We start from the raw sequence: 20,372 nt of genomic DNA on the forward strand, positions 1-20,372 counted from the left end.
TGAATTCAAGGTAAAGTTCAAATTTTTGCGATCATCTTGAGAAAATATCTTTGAATCTTTTTGAGGAGTCTTCTAAAATTTCTCATAACTTGTCTCATGACTCAAGCACCTGAGTATGATAAGGAAGAGAATTTACTCATGAGTCTACTTTGTCGTCATGTGATCCTGTATATCGTGAATCATAACTCTTGAATTCATAATTCACATTCAAGAGAGAGTTATGAGTCGAGTTGAACAAAGAATTTCAGTTTAATTGAGAATTCTTTTAGATCAACTATCAATTTGAACTAAGTTTTGAGAAAGTAAGTAAGATAATGTGAAGACTCTTATACATGAGGTCCTTATTGATATAACCCTTGATTAGAGTTGTTCATTCCCATAATTTCTGCATGAATTCCATAAATTGAGTATCATTAAGGGGGGTATTATCTTTAAATCTCAGGTGTTGAATATTGAGTTCCTAATCTCCTTCAAGCATATATTTTTAATCATGAGACTAGTACAAGTTACCCATTAAGTCTTTGAGTTTAAGTGTTCATGCCCATAATTCTGCATGAACCCTATAAGTTAAGCACCTTGAGATGAGAAGTGTATTTGATTCCTTGAGTTGAGTGGTTCATGCTCATAATTCTGCATGAACCCTCTGAGTTGAGCATTCAAGAGATGAGTAGTATCATATAAGTTCTATAGTTCCAAGTATTGAGTTCTATCTATGGTTATTGAAAACAATGAATTGAGTCGTTCATGTCCATAATTCGTCATGAACCCTATTTTAAGAAATCTTTTTACAAATTATTCTAAAACTTTTTTAAAAGACTTGAGCACTAGGTTGAGGAAGAGTAAAGTTGAAGTTATGTTCTTCAAAGAAATATATGGGGACTAAGTATTGCAAAAGAGATTTAAAATGTTTTCACATTTAAGAACAAAAACTGAGATTTCCAAAGAGCTTCCATACTACTTTTCATAAAAGAGTAATTGCTTTATAATAAAGCAAGAGAGGAAACTAAAATTTCTAAGATATGCTTTGGGTTATGTTTTGAGCACTAATCTCAAATAACATAAGAAGTATGTATTTAAAATATAAGATCTACTATATTTTGGGAGTAGTATTGAGCACCGATATGGGGTAACGTTTAGAAAACTGATAATCCCCGTAAACCATGTACTCATATTGGGTAGAAATGGGTCATACTTTTTAGATGAACCCTTTTCACATAGACTAGTGAGTAGTAGTTCAGGTACTATATCTTTAGCCCAGTATAAGATGCCTTGACAACATGAAAAAGATAATTGTAACATCACTATATCTCTTATGTTATGGTTGTCAGTTAGAGAAGCTCCCACAGGATTTACATCACTTAATTTTTTTTCGTATACAATTCAAACTTATCTTGTATCCTTTTTATATGCACAGAGTTGACATCATGTTTTTAAACAAACTTTTCTTTATATTGGACTTGTTTTAAACTTCTTTATATTGAAATGAGTTGAGTTAAGTATCATGAGTTGAATATTTTGACTTGAATATCTTAAGTTTAGTATATTGATTTAATCTATGCTTCATTAAGTAGAGAATCATTTCTTTAAAGTTAAGTTTCTAATCTATGAGTGGAATATCTAATCTCTGAGTTGTGTATCTTATCCTTGAGTTCCTTTTAGTTGAGGAAGGTGAGTAGTTTTGAGTATCCTTGAAAACTCCTTGAGTTGAGTAAGTTTGAGGTAAGTATGATTCCGTTTTTATCAAGTTCAAGCTTATGTTATGCTTTTGAATTCCCCTTACATGCTCGTACATTCCACATACTGAGTCCTTTTTCCTACACTACATCTTCTCATGATGAAGATTTAGGTATGAAGGATCATCAACATGAGCTTCGTTGATGTTCGGGTTAACAATGGTGAGTATTCTTGCTTTCGGAGGATTCCATTTACTTTTAGTTGTTAACAGGTCATGGGTCTTGTTCTTCCTTCCATTATTGTCATTTAGAGGGTTCATAGATAGAGAGTACAGTTTTCGAAGTCTTTATTTATTTTGTTAAATGTTTTAATGACTAAAGTTGTCTTTTATGTAGATATTTTATTATAGAAATTTTTCTTTGGACTTAATGTTTGAATTTATGTTTGATGAACTTCTATTTCAGTTTTAAGCTTTTGCATGCTTAAGTTAGTCTTATGCTTCTACTCATCCACGATGAAGGTTCGCTTGGAGATCAACAATGGTTCTTGAGTGCCATCGATGCCCTGGTGTAGACTCGGTTCGTGACAACTCCAAGGTTCAATAAGGATATAGTGTCTACCCTAAGACACAAGGAGCTGACAAAAATATGAGAGGAAGTACCTAATAGGCATGGGTGTGTATATGGTTGTGGGAAGAGTTGGCATATGATGAGAGATTTCCCTATGTTGAAAGTTCAAGGAAGGGACAGTAAGCAAGAACAAGAAATTGATTCATATTCCAAAGCTCCCAAGATGAACAACTTTTATTCTCTCTATTCCCCAAGTGATCAATAGAGCTTTCCAAATGTTGTTACGGGTATTTACAAGTTTTCTCTATTGATGTTTATACATTGTCAAATCTTTGTACTATTTTATCTTTTATTACTCCTTTAGTGGCTATAAAATTTGATGTACTCCCCAATGTCTTCGATGAACCTTTTTCGGTTGCTACTCCTGTTGGTGACTCGGTTATAGCAAAGAGAGTCTAATGGAGTTGTCCTAACAATTTCAAAATTCCTAACTTTTAAGTTTAATTTATTTAATAGTTCAAAACGATTTTTTAAGAAGTATAAATAACTTTATCAAGAACTATTCTTATATATCAAAATTTTAGGATTTTTTATTAGTTAATTTAAATATTATCTTTTTACATTTCATTAGTAACGTTCACTTTATTTTTTTAATTTTAATTTTTATTTTTTACTTTTTCTAATATTAAATTTTATATTTTACACAATCTAGAAATTCATTTAAATACAAATAAAATTTTTCAACACAGATTGACCGATAAATTTCAGCCACAATCTCTAGCCCACAATATGAGCCCATTGCATAATTATTTTCCTATTTATAATTTGATTAGGTCGAAAATGTTGAGGGAAGATTTTTGAAGTATACAATTTAATAACCGTATTTACACCAACATAGCAGTACTTGCCTTTTCAATTATATAACAATATTTTTTTTCAAAAAATGAATTTTTTAAGAAATTCAAATCAGCAATGCTTATCCCAAATTTGATAACTTTCTTCAGTAATTTTACCTTCTCTAATGAATTAAACACATGTTATATACTATTTCAATTAAATTTGTGAACTCACACCCACACAGAAACACAGAGGAACAGAAGAAGAAGAAGAAGAAAGAAAGAAGAAACGTACAGATAGTTTTGCAGGGAGAATTTGGAAGTAATCTGTCTTTCTTTTTCTTATTGATTCATCTTGTTTACATCTATGATGTATTATCTATATATATATAGAATCAAAACTAACTACTCAACTAACTATAACTAACACTAACACAAAAATGGAAAGCATAACAGAAAAATGGAAAATGTGTGACAACCATGTGATTCTAACAAACACATGTGACTCCAACTAATATTTGAACTAACCAACCATAAAACTACACATCATCATATCGATATTTCAATACACCCCCTCAAACTAAAGGGTGAAAGACATCTAGCACACCAAGTTTGGTCATGAGGAGATGATGTTGATTGTCTCCTAGTCCTTTTGTCAAAATATCACCAGGCTGCATGGTAGTGGACAAATGTTGAATGTCAATGAACCCTGACTTTACCTTTTCTCGAATGAAATGACAATCAATATCGATGTGTTTCGTACGCTCATGAAAAACTGGATTTTCAGCTATTTGAATGGCTGATTTGCTGTCTGTGAACACTGAAATTGGAGTAGCACCTCGAAAATGTAATTCATTAAGTAAGCCTGCTAACCAGATCAGCTTAGCAACAAGAGCTGCCAGACTTCTATACTCAGCTTCAGCTGAACTCCTACTTACTGTCTGCTGTTTCTTTGATTTCCACGAAATAAGAGAATCTCCAAGCTTTACCATGTATCCAGTTATGGATCTTCTTGTGTTTGGACATGATGCCCAATCTGAGTCACAGTATCCTGTGAGTTTTGTAACCCCGGTACCTCTTTTAAGCATTACTCCAAGTCCTGGGGATCTTTTTATATATCTTACTACCCTTAATGCTGCCTCCCAATGTGAAACCTTAGGGTGCTGCATGAATTGACTCAAAACTTGAACACTAAAAAAAATGTCAGGTCTGGTAATTGTCAAATACAACAACTTACCGATCAATCTTTGGTATGCTGTAACATCTTCTAGCTCTGCATCATCAGATCCACCAGTGTGTTGATCAAACTCTACACTAGTCAACTTTTGATTGAATTCTAAAGGAGTGCTTACAGTCTTTGCTCCACTCAATCCAGCCTCTGAGATTAGTTGTAAAGCATACTTTCTTTGGTTCAATAACAACCCTTCTTTGGACTTCAAGATTTCAATCCCCAAAAAATATCTGAGGCTTCCCAAGTCTTTCATTTTAAAATTTTTGTGTAATGTGTCTTTGGCTTCTTGAACCATTCTGGAGCTATTTCCAGTTATCAAAAGATCATCAACATATACTAAGATAACAATCATTTCAGTTCCTTCCTTTCTAATAAAAAGAGAATGATCATGAACACTTTGGAGTATCCTGCTTCCAACAATGCTTTAGTGAATTTAATATTCCATTGTCTAAAAGCCTGCTTAAGACCATAAAGTTACTTCCTTAGATTGCAGACCTTAGATCCCCCCTGTCCTTGGAAGCCTAGAGGAAGTGCCATGTATATGTCTTCAATTAAATCACTTTGTAAGAAAGCATTGTTAACATCCACTTGAGATAAATCCCAACCATAAGAAGTTGCCAAGCTAAGAATAGTTCTAATGGTAACCATCTTTGCAACTGGAGAAAAAGTGTCATGATAGTCAAGTCCTTCTCTTTGAGTATATCCTTCAGCAACAAGTCGAGCTTTGTATCTATCCACATCACCATTAGACTGATACTTTATCTTGTAAACCCATTTTGAACCAATTGCTTTCTCACCTGGAGGTAAGTCTACAACTGTCCAGGTGTTGTTATCTTCTAAAGCCTTAATCTCTTGTTTCATAGCATCAATCCACTTCTCATCTTGTGATGCTTCATGAAAAGATTAAGGTTCTACAGCTGCTGATAAAGCTTGTAAATAAGATTGATATCCTGAGAAGACATTGTCATAACGGACATGATTAGTGATAGAATGAGGACTAGACTTATGAGGCACAACATAATCTTTGATCCACACAGGTGGCTTGCTTGTTCTGGTAGTCCTTCTGGATACTACCTTAGTTGCAGGTTCATTATGAGGACTGTGAGAACTTTCCTGCAGACCATCAGTGTTATTGGAACTCTCTTCAATATGATCATGACATGAGTCCAAGTTTACATCATTTACATCATTATTAGCATCATCTACATTATCAAGGAATGGTACTAGCAAAGGACAAGGACCTGTATCAACAGATTGCATGAGCTTAAAAGGAAACACTGTCTCTCTGAATACAACATCCCTGCTAATGAACATAATTTTTGCCTCAAGATCATATAGCTTATATCCTTTCTGTGTGGAAGAAAAACCCATTAAAACAAGTATATGCCTATGTTTCCTTTCAACAATGCCATTTTGTTGTGGAGTATATGCACAACTACTTTGATGTATAATACCAAAAGAGGATAACAACTCATTTACTTGAATATTAAAGAACTCAGTTCCATTGTCAGATCTCAACACCTTTATTGCACAATCAAACTGATTACAAACCATTGTTATAAAACTTGTCAAAACAACTACTACATCTTTCTTTGTTTGCAGTAAAGAAACCCATGTAAATATGCTAAAGTCATCAACTATAGTAAGAAAATATTGTTTTCTATCATAAGTTGGATCTTTATGAGGTCCCCAAACATCTAGATGTACCAACTGAAACATCTTATTACTATGAGTAACACTAGAAGGGAATTTGAGTCTACATTGTTTTGCCAAAGGACAAATCAAACAATCTTCATGTACAGTCTCAACCAATTTATTCTTCAATATATGTAGATGCTGCAATACTTTCAAAGATGGATGTCCTAGTCTGAGGTGCCAAAGTTTATGTTCTTCTTAGTTCTTGCTTTTGAATGCTGCTCCAATAGTAGGTATTACTTCTTGTCTGTGAATATACAAGCCATCACTCTCCTTACCAATCCCAATCACCTCTCCAGTAAAGAGAGTCTGCATCACACATAAATCAGGATAGATTGACACACTACATTTTAGATCCTTGGTTAGTTTAGAAATTGATAGTAAGTTGAACCTATAATTTGGTACATGCAACACATTTGTTATCTTGCAGTTCCCCAAAATCACTGCATCTCCTATATGTTTCACATGAATTTTATTTCCTGTTGGCACTTGCACTTTATTACAACTGGATTCTGATAACTTTCTACATTCACTCAATATGTTTTCACAGCATGTAATGTGATGTGTTGCTCCTGAGTCAATAATCCATCTCACTGCATTTCCACTATCATTAACATTTAAAGGATTCATACCTGCAGCATTAGCCTCAGCCCTGCAGTTTCCTGTAGGTGGAGTAGGAGATAACATCTTAGTGACTTGCTCATATTGTTCCTTCTTGAAATAGCCTCCTGGAAAATAGAAGCTTGATGCTGAACCAGATCCAGAAACAGATGACTGAGAAGTAAAATTATTTGCATATGCTTCATTCATAGATCCAGAACCCTTCCTCTTGCTCTTAAAATCTGGTGAAAAACCTACAATTCTGTAACAACTTTCTCTGGTATGACCTTTGTAACCACAGTGATCACAAACTAATCCCATCCTTCTACCAAGTGAGTTCTGACTCTGAGTCGTCTTAGTATGCAAGTTCATCTGATTATTATTCACTTGATTATTGAAATTATGTGGTTGAGCACTTCTTCCTGCCATCATTGTGAGAGGTTCTTTACCTCCTTCTGTTTGTCCAAGCTTCCTTTGACTTTATTCTTGTATAGCCATTTCATAGGCTTGATTTACACTTCGAACAGATGGGATCAACAAAATAGAACTCCTCACTTGAGCATAACTCTCATTCAAACCTACCAAAAACTGCAATAACCTTTGTTGTTTAACATGTTCAGCATGTGAACTAGATTCAACACAATCACAAGATGGAGAGGGTACCATTACATCTATCTCATCCCATAGATCTCTCATTTTGGAATAATAGGTTGTTACAGAATCAGTGCCTTGTGACCAAATACTAATCTCTTTCCATAGGTGAAAAATCCTTGTCAAATTGGATTTATCAAACCTTTCCATAAAGACGTTCCATATCTTCTTTGAACTAGAAGCATATACTATGCTAGTCATCAACTCTGGTGCAACTGCTGCACTTATCCAAGATAACACAACTGCATCACATCTTTCCCATCTAACTGCTAGATCTCCCTTGTACGAGCTTTTAACACATGTGCCATCAACAAATCCAAGTTTATTTTTTACTAGTAGTGCTAATCGCATAGATCTGCTCCACACACCATAGTTCTCTGGTCCTGTGAGCTTCATTGGAATCAAGGCAACACCAGGTATGTCTGATGCTTGAAGATGAAGTGGATGGTTGTGATTCGACTGGGGATTGTCTTCTACCTCTTTACTCTGTGATTCCACCATTGTTGCAGCTTCAACAATTACCAAAATTACAGATTCAAAACCTTCAGAAATACTTTGATCGATGCTCTGATACCATATTAAATTTGTGAACTCACACCCACACAGAAACACAGAGGAACAGAAGAAGAAGAAGAAGAAAGAAAGAAGTAACGTAGAGATAGTTTTGCAGGGAGAATTTGGAAGTAATCTGTCTTTCTTTTTCTTATTGATTCATCTTGTTTACATCTATGTTGTATTATCTATATATATAGAGAATCAAAACTAACTACTCAACTAACTATAACTAACACTAACAGAAAAATAAAAAGCATAACAGAAAAATGGAAAATGTGTGACAACCATGTGATTCTAACTAACACATGTGACTCCAACTAATATTTGAACTAACCAACCATAAAACTACACATCATCATATCTATATTTCAATAATTTCCCATAAATAGAGGTTTTCTACCAATAGAAAACTCCATTTTCTCCGCGAAGCACGACTACCAAAAAATTCAAACCAATAATTTCTCAATTCTAATTCAACACAACAAGCAATGAGACTCGTCAGGTAATTTTATTAGAAAAATAGTTAGCTTATTGTTTTATTACGTTATTTGATTTGAATTTTCACAAAAAAAAAATTGTTCTTTTTGGTAGCTATTCGTTTTGTTTAGTTAGTCAATTTTGCTGTAAATTAAATCATATAATTTGGTTAATAATTTGCGGCCCTGCAGCAATGAAATATTGGTATAATTAAACAACTTCACATGATATTGTTCTTAAATGATGTGTCAAATTTGTTTTTGTGTTAAAGTTTAGGTTTAGTTGTCATGAATTGCGTCATATTTGTTTTTTTTTGGTTAAAGTTTAGGTTTAGTTGTCATGATTTGCGTCGTATGGTATCAATTTATATCAACGATTTATGATGTGTATTTGAGTAATTGTTTTGCTATGTGATATGGTATAATTGTTGCTAATAACTGACACTAAATAAATAGCCTGATGTATGTTTTGGTGCAGTATTTGGTCAAATATATTTTATCTTATGTATGAGCATTTGTATATTGGGGCAATATGATTTGACTTATAAAATATTTGGTGTAATTAAAGGTATAAAAAACACAAGTTTAACAATATATTGTATATAATTAGAACCTCTTGAATAAATATATGGTAAAGATTTTAGTGTATTTTAAGAATGTGAACTTGTGTAAATAATACTGTAAAAAGAGTTCCTACATTTATTGTTGTAAAATAAAAAATCATAAATTAAAAATTGGTTCCCATTGGTTTGTACTTTTCGACTGTTATATTTAAGTTCATTAATTGACTAAAATTATGGTAAAATACTTTGGTATTTCAATAAATGTCAATAAATTTTTTTAAAAAGTTCATTAATTGGTAAAAAATTTGTAAATTACATTTGTATGTCAAAACTGTGTTTGAATGTTTTTTTTTAAAAAAAATCATTAATTTGTTAAAATATTAGTAAGATACATTGGTATTTCAATGACTGTTTTATATACAAACGAAAACCAATGTAAAAACAATGCTAAATAAGTTGATGATTGTTGTAAGTAATTCTAAAAGTTCTTTTTAAAATTTATGGAGAATTTGTTATTTTAGACAAGCAATTACGTGGATTAGAATATTGAAAAAGTGATGTATGATCCAATCACCAAATACAAAGGCTGGATTACAACTATATATTAACAATTGGGAGTGGACACAATAATTTATCATTTGGAACTCAAGTATTTCGTGAGTGGTCCATCTCCATCAATGAAGATACATAACGATATGGAAGTGTTAGTTCATTAGGATCAAAAGAGATGCAATTCAGATTTCTTGTCAAAATATCCTTTATGTGTGACATGTGTAGAAAGAGTTATGAAATCCATAAATGTCCAAATAACACATCTATATATTTTGGGATCCAACACACTATGATTGACTAACATGGATCCAATTTCTAAAGATAATATTGAAGAATATGAAGGTACTGAAATAATTTCAAATACTCAACAAAATTTAGGGCTGAGGATCAAGCTTATATAAAAGAAAAACAAGGTATATAAGAAGTTATGGAAACAATATGCATTTCTAAGAGAATTTTGTTTCATTTCAAAAAATCAAGTCCGACCTGGTGATTTATATATGTTGATTTAAAAAATTTCCAATATATTTTAACAACTTACCATGTATATTATGCATGTGCTTTTGCAGTTACTATCTAAATTGAGATACAGAAAAATGTTCATGGGTTTTTAAATTCTCATGTTTAAATAATTTGAAATTGTTCAAAGTGAGAAAATTATATGATACACATTCTTCTCAATTGAAGGAACGATTCACTCAAAGCAACAATCACGAAGTAATGTGCTCTGTGTAATGTTGGCTAAAAAGTATATCAATCTGAAATATTGATTGCATACCAACTTACATACGATGAGACATGCTAAGAATACATGGTATTTCATTGACATACATGGAAGCATGAAAAAATAAAGAAAAAACTTTCAAGTTCTGCATAATAATATGGAAGAATTCCAACGTATGTAAATGCATATTGGAGAAGATATGTGTTTTGAAAATTTGTTAATTATAAAATAAATGAAAATCATTATTTATATTCATTTACAACTGTTGATGTAGGTATAAAAGGTTTGGAGCATTGTCGACCAATATTAGTCATGCATGGTCACATTTAAAATAAACATAAAAAGGCACAACGTTGATAGTGTCATGCTCTGATCCTATACCCTGTACGTGGATGGTACTCGAAGATGATATATGGCCCCCAAGCAAACCCTTGGACTTACTTACATAACTAAGAAGAAGACTAAACTCAACTTAAAAATTAAAAAAAAGCATATTTTAAAACAAATACCTCATAAATTAATCTGGCCAAAATGACACTTGAGTCTCAACAAGTAAAATAACACCAAACTGAACTACTAAGAGTATGCGAAGCGTCTAAACTAATTGAAAAGGGATGTTGTGATAGACCACATAACATCCTAAAACTAGACTACTAAAGCAAATGAAATGGATGTCCTCCTGATTGCAAGGAGGCCCACCATTGACTTTGGAGCTCAATCTTGATCAACGAAGTGCTGCGTGCTGATCCTGATTACCTGTGTCTTAATAAGAAAATTATGCAGGCCAACTGGCATCAGTACATTGAATGTACAATTATGCGAGTTGGAGTGCTGAGCATAACTATAAAGATATAAATGGATTAAGGATGAACTTACTTTGGCTCTGCTAAACCTATAAGATAACAACTCAATATAAAGAAATAATGACATATGCAATGTATATTTTTATGTAAAACTGATGAAACAATGTAACACTTATTTCATTAACGATATAGCTATAGTAAACTCAACTTTACATATATATAAAATTAATATAGTTTCTGTAGGATCTTCTCTAACCGACAACCACCACTATGAGCCTAAGTGATGATACAACGTCTTGCCCACGCTGCAGAACTGTCCTATACATTACTATTGCATAGAACATCCTCTACCTAGTGGATCCACCGCCTAACCTTATCTGATCATCTAAAAAGTATGACATCTTAATACGTATAATGGCTACATGGGGACTTGAGTTATCTGAACTCTCATTCCCACATGAATGCTCAATACTACTCCAAAAGCACACTTTAGCTCATAGTTTTAATTAAACTTCCTTCCTTCGGGTTAAGATAATTTACTAAACTTTTTTGCTTAAAAAGATCCTTTTGGGAACAATGTTCATATCTTTAGTTAAAAACTCTTTTAAAACTTCTTAGTTTCCTTTTAACTTAAATAACAATACATTTTCACCTTTAGGGAATATTTAGTCCCCTTTATAACTTTAGAGAATGAACTCCATTCCTTCTCCTACTTAACTTGAAACTTTAACTCTTAGGAAATACTTAGTACCCTTATACCTTTATGAGAAATGAATTCAAACTTTACTCATTTCTTTAACTCGAACTTGAGCCTTAAAACGAATTAAAAATTTTTAAGTAAGACTCTAAGAACTTTGAAAACTTTGCTCTTACTCACTTCATAGCTTTAGACTTTAGTTCTTACTTTCTTGACTTTGACCCTACATCCCTTGAATTTGGATTATGGATTCAAGGATCATGATCTCATGTTTATGGATGATTTCATGATGATTAGATGTACTCTAGAGTGTAGGAATCAGCATGGAATGAAGGGTACATCACTTAGGAACTAGTACGAAAAAATAAGAAAAAAAGGGGTCTCCAAGGGTTATTGGCGCTCTGAGAGGCGTGGAGCGCTAAGGCCTGTCGAACAAACCCTGGTATGGGGCTCTCTGGCTGGCACGCCCTGCGAGATCTGTCAGACAGACCCTATCTTGAGTCCATTTGGCAGGCGCGGCGCCCCAATGGGTGTCTGACGGGAACTTCGACTTTTCTTCTTCGTATTTCATCTCTAAACCTCCCAAACTCCAATGGATCCCAAACCTAACACTGAGGATCGCTAAATAACTCATTAAATAATAGTTTAGACTTGAAAACGTCTGGAAACATGAATCGAAATTGCTAGAGATCAACTACAACGAATTTACAGATTGCTTCAGACATGCATTTTTTTGGGAAAACTGTCAACAATAGTCAAATTTTCAACAATTCGTATTTAACTCGTTTTAATTTCGTTTTTCTATTATAATATTTTTTTGGAATGATATGCACAACCAGATTATGATCTAATAAGTTTCGACCAAAAATATCTTCCAAACAATTTCTATGTCGCTACTAAACAAAAGTAGTTTTTTTGAAAAAATAAAATTGCACTGTTATTTTTATAGTAGGAAAAGTAATTCCATATCTTTCATAATTCACAATCAAATAGGATTTTAAATCCAATTTTCCATATGATTAATCAACATTTAAACGTCAAGTAAATTTTTCCTTTTTTAAATTTTTTTTTCTTCTTTCTATTCACTGATTTTTAAAAGAAATATAATCAATTTCTTTTCTTATAAATATACAAAGTTAATATCCAAGAAATAAACGAATAATGAGATTAATAACAATGACTCTGATACCATTGTTGAAATTTTAAGAGAAATCAACAACAAGATGTGTACCTTGTAATTCACAACGGAAGTCGTTAAATTGTTTCTTTGTCAAGTTGATGCTCAAGTCCATCTTTGATTTACTAGGAAATAGAGGTTTTATTCACAAACTAGAAGCTTGTTGTTGTGTGTTGATGAATGTGCCTGAGAAACTCAATGTTTTTTTGTTTCTAGACTGAACGCTTGGTTTTTGACTTTCTGTTTTACAAGTTTCCGCTTTCTTTGCACGTTTAACTTTTAACTGATCATGTTTCATGTTTCTTGTCACTTGGAAACTGCTCCTTCTACGAATCTTTTAAGAGGATTAGTAATTGTTCGGTCTTATCCTTTAAAGGATTTATCCTAATTAATTAATTGGATAATACATTAAAGAAGATTGAGTTTGGTCGGGTCGGTCCACATGAGCCACCCATGACTCAAAATTTAGGTGATGTATATAATAATCATTAGTGCTGCTTACATATGCGATTTGTTTGGTTGTTGGAGATACTAACTCAGAGTATCGCTAGCATCCAGATATAAAGATTTTTTAATGGTTGTGAAAAACATAAACAATCTAACATTTAGAAATCTTATCAATATTCAGGATCATAGAACTACATGATTTTCACATATATTTAATATTATGATATTTCAGTCAAGAATACATACCCTAATCTCTCATAATAATTCTTGACTTGATTGTGAGGATGTCTTTTCTTTTGTTTCTTTAGAAGTTGTTTATCTCTCTTGTCTTATACTTTATGTATAGATTTGAAGGATAAGACTATATATTTACGGCAAAGAGACGATCCTTTAAATAAAGTGTGTTTTTAACATCATTCTCATCTTTCCATCATGGTTAGTAGTGGAGATAATGGATAGTTGGAAGAGGTAATGGGCAAAGTGGAAGACCTAATGGGTAGTTGAAGTAACTTCTCCACTTAACCAATTAGAATTATAATTTAGTTAATAATTAAATATTAAATATAAATAATATTAATGTGAGTGGGTTATAAAACTAACATTCTCCCACTTGACACACGTAACATCATTGACTTAATGATTTGATAAACATTTCAATTAAAATGTGCACATATATTAAATTTAATATTATTTATTGTTATTAAGTAAAATCAACTAATAAGAGTCATGGTGGTTGTACACTACTTTATTCAGCATAGTCCCTTCCATGCACTACAATATTAGTCTATTGCCTAATACACATTTCAAATACATAATGGGTCCACCATAATGCAAATATCTTTATCTATACCAAAACATGTCATCATCATTCTCAACATAACATACACAAGAGAAAACAAGTAATAACAGAAACATGTATATAGTTGAGCTCAAAGTGTCAATTGCATAAACATAATATAATCTTCACATAAAGTCATTCCTGCTATTAATAAGACTCATTCTTTCAGCATATTCAACAAATATTTTGGATGGTAATCCTTTCGTCTAAGAATCAGCAATCATAAGTTTGGTGCTAATATGTCGAATTGTAACTTTATATTTCTGGACTTCTTCCTTAACTGAAAAGTATTTCAATTCCATATGTTTGGCACCCTTAGAATACTTATCATTTTTAAAGCAGAAAACTGCTTCAGTATTATCACAATAAATTTTCAGCGGCTTGAAAATACTATCGACTAGTCCAAGTCCTGAAATAAAGTTTTGCATCCAATTAGCATGAACTATGGCCTCAAAGCATGCCACAAACTCAGCTTCCAAAGTAGATGCAGCTATAACAGACTGTTTTGCACTCTTCCACGATATTGCTCCTCCATCTAATAGGAACAAATACCCAAATATAGATTTTCGTGTATCCACAAAATCAACATAATCTCAATCTGAATATCCATCACATCAAGATTATCAGATCATTTATAAGTGAGCATACGATCTTTAGTTCTTAACAAGTATCACAACACTTTCTTCGCAGCTTTCCTGTGATCCATTCCTGGATTACTTTGATAACGGCCCAACATTCCAACAGCGAAACTGATGTCTGGTCTAGTATATGTTTGGGCATACATTAGACTCTTAACTATTGATGCATAAGGAATATCATTCATTTGCTTACGTTCCAATTCATTCTCTGGACATTGATTAAGACTAAATTTAAATCCAATCTGAATTGGAATGGGACTTGATGAGCATTTTCCATTCACAATCTCTCTAAAACTTTATTAATATAGGCTTTCTAAGACAAACTAATAATTCTTGTGATCTATTCCGAAATATTTCTGTTTCAATCAGATAAGATGCCTCTCTCATATATTTCATTTCAAAATTGTTATATAAATATCTATTTGTATCATGCAACAAATTAAGATCATTAGTAGAAAGCAAGATATCATCAACATACAGGACTAACATAATAAACTTACTCCCACTAACCTTCAGATATATACACTGATCAACAGTGTTTTTCATAAATTCAAAAGAGACAATACTTTCATTAAACTTAAGATACCATTGTCAAGAAAATTGTTTAAGTCCGTATAATGACTTCTTAAGTTTCACACCATGTGTTCCTTTCCTTTACAAGAGAACTCTTCAGGTTGATTCATATAAACTTCTTCCTCTAAATTTCCATTTAGAAAGGTTGTTTTCACATCCATTTGATATAGCTCTAAATCATAATGATCTACTAAAGTCATTATAATTCTGAGTGAATCTTTTCTAGAAACAGGTGAAATATTTTTTTATAGTCGATGCCATCCTTTTGAGTGAAACCTTTTGCAGCAAGTCTGGCATTGTGACGTTCGATGTTGCCAGTTGAGTCACGTTTGGTCTTAAAGACCCATTTACACCCAACTATTTTGTAACCTTCTTGTAATTAAACAAGGTCTCATACTTCATTTTGTTCCAAAGATTTCAACTCATCTTTCTTAGCATTTATACAGCTATCAAAATTATTACTTTCAATAGCTTGTGAAAATGAAACTGGAGCATTATCAATTCCCAATTCAATTTCTGACACATGTAAATATACCAAATAGTCATCAGAAATAGCAGGCCTTTTTTGTCTTTGATATTTTCTTAATGCTACTTCTTGTGCTACATCTACTGCAGATTCATTAATTATTGTTTCATTGAGATTAACAAGAGCATCAATTTGTTGTTCTTGTTGATTGTTAGGTTGTGCAACAACTTTAGGAACAACATCATTAAAAGAAGTAAAAGGTAAAGAAACCCTCACCCTAACTTTTTTAATTTCCACTTTACGTGGTTCTTCACTCCCACTAACTTCACCATTCTCAATAAACCTAGCATTTCCAATTTCAACTCTTCTTGTACTGTGATTAGGACAATAGAATCTATACCCTTTTGATTTTTCTAGATAACCAATGACGAAATCATTGATAGTTATTGAATCCAATTTCTTTTCTTGTAGGTTATAAATCTAATTTCTGTCGGGCAACCCCAAACATGCAGGTGCCTTAAACTAGGTTTCCTACCAGTCCATAGTTCAAAAAGAGTATTTGGAATGCTTTACTAGGAACCATATTAAGTAAGTAAACGGCAGTGCTTAAAGCATACATCCACAATGAAAGAGGAATAAATGAATTACTTATAATACTCCTAACCATGTCCATTAATGTACAATTACGCCTTTTTACTACAGCATTTTGTTGTGGTTGTTCCAGGCATTGTGTATTGAACACATATGCCATATTTTTGAGGAATTTAGCAAATGGACCTGGGTGTTGTCCATTTTCATCATATCTTTTATAATATTACCATCTCTATCTGACCTGATTATTTTCACCTTTCTATCTAGTTGTCTTTCAACCTCAGTAATAAAGACCTCTAAGGCATTTATCGCTTGAGACTTTTCATGCAACAAATAAACACTCCCATAACGTGAAAAATCGTCCTGAAAGATGTAATATCAAAAGGACCACATATACCGGTGTGTATAATTTCAAGAAGTTGTGTGCTTATTGTGGCTCCTTTCTTTGTGTGTCTTGTTTGTTTTCCTTTAGTACAATCCACACAAATGTTAAGGTCTGTAAAATCAAATTTTCAAAGAATTTCATTCTTAAGTAATCTTTTCAATCTTTCTTTGGATATGTGACCTAAACGTTTGTGCCACAAAAAGCAGATTATTTATTCACCAAACTTCATTTGGTTTCAATATTATGATGCAGAGTTAAGACTTTTTTAGCAAATAGATTATCAAGATTCAGTTTGTATAAGTTATCACAAAGAGTACCAGTATCAATGTGATAAATATGTTTAAACAAACTAAAAAATACAACTTAGACAAAGAAACTAAATTTCTGGAAAGAGAAGGTACATAACAAGTTTCAAGTAAATCTAAGTGGCGTCCAGTATCAAGGATCAAACGGTAAGTTCCTATAGCTTTAACTAGAGTCTTCACTCTATTGCCCATATACACATATCTTTCATTCTGTTTTATGGTTTGTGTGGTAAGTAATCCCTACATCGTATTAGAAACATGAACAGTACAACAGATTCAATCAACCAAGTATTATAAGGGACTTCGGTTAATTTGGTTCGAGGCATGTAAAATCACTAGATTTACCTTACTGCTCAAGTCATGCATTAAATTTCAGGTAATCTTTCTGAAAGTTTCCAAATTTTCCACAGAAACGACACTTATAATTCTTATGTTCCTTCTTATGTACTTGAGAGGAGGACTCGTTAACATTATGGTGCCTCTGTTTTCCTTTAGCGTGTTTGTTTCCTTTCTTTCCAACTCTTTGGTGACTAACAAGGTTAATGGAGTGGGTTCCTTGATTCTTAAGCCTTACTTTCTCCTGAACCAACATTCCGTGCAATTCATGCACGTTTCATTTCTCTTTTATAGTGTTGTAGTTCATTTGGAGAGGTCCATACTTAGACGGTAATAAGTTTATAATGAATTGTACAAGGAAATCTTGTTCCACATCCATTCCCAAAGACTTAAGTCTTGCTGCTATGTTTGTCATTTTGATGACATGCTCATGCATAGTACATGAACCATCAAACTTCATGGTGGTAAAAGTACCCATTAGTCCCAGCAAGAGACTTATCAGTAGTTTGAGAGGATTCTTCCACGAATTTCAGAAAATCTTTTGCATTTTTAGTTTTGGAAAGAGTAGTCTTAATGTTGCTCGCAATATTCATTCATATAAACATTATGCCTAATCTGTCAGATCGATCCCTGTGCTTATAATGAGACCTTTCTTCAGTACTGCTAGTTTCAATAATAGCAGTTGACTTCTCAGTGTAAAGTGCAACATCAAAGATTAGACCACTTTGGTGATTAACTAATCTCATATGCATAAATTCAAAATAAAATACATCATGATAGTGAATAATTATTTCACGTATTACTACCTATTACCGTTTTCAAATAAGGAAAACATTAATTTTATGAAAAAGCAGTAGTTGTTAAACAAGTCTTTGATACCACCTATAAAGATTTTTAATGATTGTGAGAAAAATAAACAATCTAACATTTAGAAATCCTATCTATTATTCAGGATCGTAGAACTATATGATTTTTACATAAATTTAACTATGATATTTCAGTCAAGAATACATACCTAAATCTGTTATTATAATCTTTGACATGATTGAACGAAAGTCTTTTCTTTTGGTTCTTTAGAAGTTGTTTGTCTCTCTTGCCTTACACTTTATGTATAGCTTTGATGGATAAGACTATATATTTATGGCAGAGAGAGGACCCTTTTTAATAGAGTGTATTTTAACATCATTCTCACTTTTCCATCATGGTGAGTAGTGGAAATAATGGATTGTTGGAAGAGGTAATGGGTAAAGTGGAAGACTTAATGGGTAGTTGAAGTAACTTCTCCACTTCGCCACTTCCCCATTTCTCCACTTCTCCACCTATCCAACTAGAATTAGAATTTAGTTAGTAATTAAATATTTAACCAAAATAATATTAATGTGAGTGGGTCATAAAACCAACACCAGATGTTTGCTTTAATTAATCTCGTTTTATTTATAAATATTTTATATTTGTTTAGTATAAAACCTTTTATTTACTTTCTACAAGTTTAATGATATCTGATATTTAGTTGGCTTAGAACAAAAACTGAACATAGGTGGATCTTAGTATTACCTATTGTTTGATTTATGATATTATTTATTATTTCTATTGTTATTCATTTCCTGATGTGTATAATAGTTTAATTTTTTTTCTTCTCAAGTGTTTTTAGCAAGCTTTATTACCTATTTCCTAAATTTGAAATAAAATATCAATAGAATTTGAAATAGAATTTCAATATAATTTGAAATATAATTATACATCTTAAGTTTGGGAAATGAAAGTTTTTCTTAGAATGTTTTATCAAAAATTTCCTAAATTTGAAATACAAATTTAATTGACTTAAATGTTTCATGGTCAAATACTTGTACTGAGTAGATATAAAGTAATGTAAAAAAAGTTTTTCTATAATTATAAGAGATGAAATTTGTAATTCGGTCATCAATTCATGATAAATTAATTTTAAAATCTCCTTTTTTCATATAAAATTGTAGTATTATACATTCAATAGGAACCTAGCTAGTTTATCTTCTAACATGGGAATCTAGATTATATTTTCTCTAAATTGTTGGATGAACGATAAAAAGTAAAGCACAATAAGTTTAATTTTTTGTTCTAACAATTTAATCAGCCTTACTTTGACGAGGGAAATGAACAGAAATATTAGTCAAATATAGCTAAAAATATACAGAGAAGAGACACATAGTTGAGTAATTAAGCAATGATTAAATATAGTTGTTGGGAACAAAGGGTAAAAGAGTTATGATATTATGGTTTGAGAGTATTAATTGGGACAATTTTTATTAGTAATGAGGGGTTTATAAATTATACTTATTAATTAATTAAAATAATAATGGTCGAGCATTGCGTATTTTAAATACTAATTAAATAATTTAAATGAATATTCGTTTAAAAATTGGTCAAATTTGGATCGAAAGATGAATCGCAAAGATGTTTCCAATAGCTCAGTTGCATATGAGAAAAAAAATTTGCAGGTCTAAAGTTACAACACCCAAAGATGAAGACAATGAAAACTAACCTTGGTGTTCACTGGAGAAGACGACAAGAACCTTGGCGGAACAGCGTTTCAGCTACAGCTTTGAGAATGCTATCTATTCTGCTTTTCAGTTGCTTTTCACTCTATTTCTTTTGTTTTTCTTTTCATTTTTTTATGTCTTAGTTTCTTTTAGGAAATGAGCCATATGGGCTCTTTTTATTTTTTGTAGAAACTACGAGTATTATTTTTCGATAAATGGATCTTCAAGCCCACTTTAATAATTTTTTTAAAAAAAAAGAACTCTTCAAATAATGTAATACTAGTGTAACATCTCAGAATTTTTTTAACCAAGAATTGAACTGTTTTTCGTAGTGAGTGAGATTTTTAAGAAGAAATTTAAAATTTCTTGAGTGCTAAGGTCATAATATGTAGCACCTTAAGTTCCAACAGAAATCAAAGAAAAAAGTATTCAAGTTACTCCTGTGTTTTCTTTAAGTTTTGTGTCAACTTCAAT

The 20,372-nt window shown here is 32.0% G+C and overlaps 2 protein-coding genes and 1 long non-coding RNA gene across 4 annotated transcripts; all 3 read right to left on the reverse strand.

Moving 5' to 3' along the window:
• Positions 1-5,213: 5,213 nt before the first annotated feature.
• On the reverse strand, positions 5,214-5,864 carry LOC138348820 (uncharacterized). The gene has a single exon (XM_069298401.1). The coding sequence runs from the start codon at positions 5,862-5,864 to the stop codon at positions 5,214-5,216; it is 651 nt and encodes a 216-aa protein (XP_069154502.1).
• Positions 5,865-7,085: 1,221 nt separating this feature from the next.
• On the reverse strand, positions 7,086-7,757 carry LOC109120288 (uncharacterized). The gene has a single exon (XM_019213942.2). The coding sequence runs from the start codon at positions 7,755-7,757 to the stop codon at positions 7,086-7,088; it is 672 nt and encodes a 223-aa protein (XP_019069487.2).
• A 2,863-nt stretch (positions 7,758-10,620) lies between these two features.
• On the reverse strand, positions 10,621-20,077 carry LOC104647431 (uncharacterized). 2 transcript variants are annotated; one of them, XR_011221330.1, is made up of 3 exons: positions 19,901-20,077; positions 18,398-18,709; positions 10,621-10,888 (listed from the first exon to the last, which is right to left on the reverse strand). It is a non-coding gene; the product is annotated as an uncharacterized lncRNA (long non-coding RNA). The 2 variants fall into 2 exon arrangements; XR_011221329.1 differs by lacking the exon at positions 18,398-18,709.
• Positions 20,078-20,372: the final 295 nt, after the last annotated feature.

The sequence above is a fragment of the Solanum lycopersicum genome, chromosome 5 (genome assembly GCF_036512215.1).
Source record: "Solanum lycopersicum chromosome 5, SLM_r2.1".
Classification (NCBI taxonomy): domain Eukaryota; kingdom Viridiplantae; phylum Streptophyta; class Magnoliopsida; order Solanales; family Solanaceae; genus Solanum; species Solanum lycopersicum.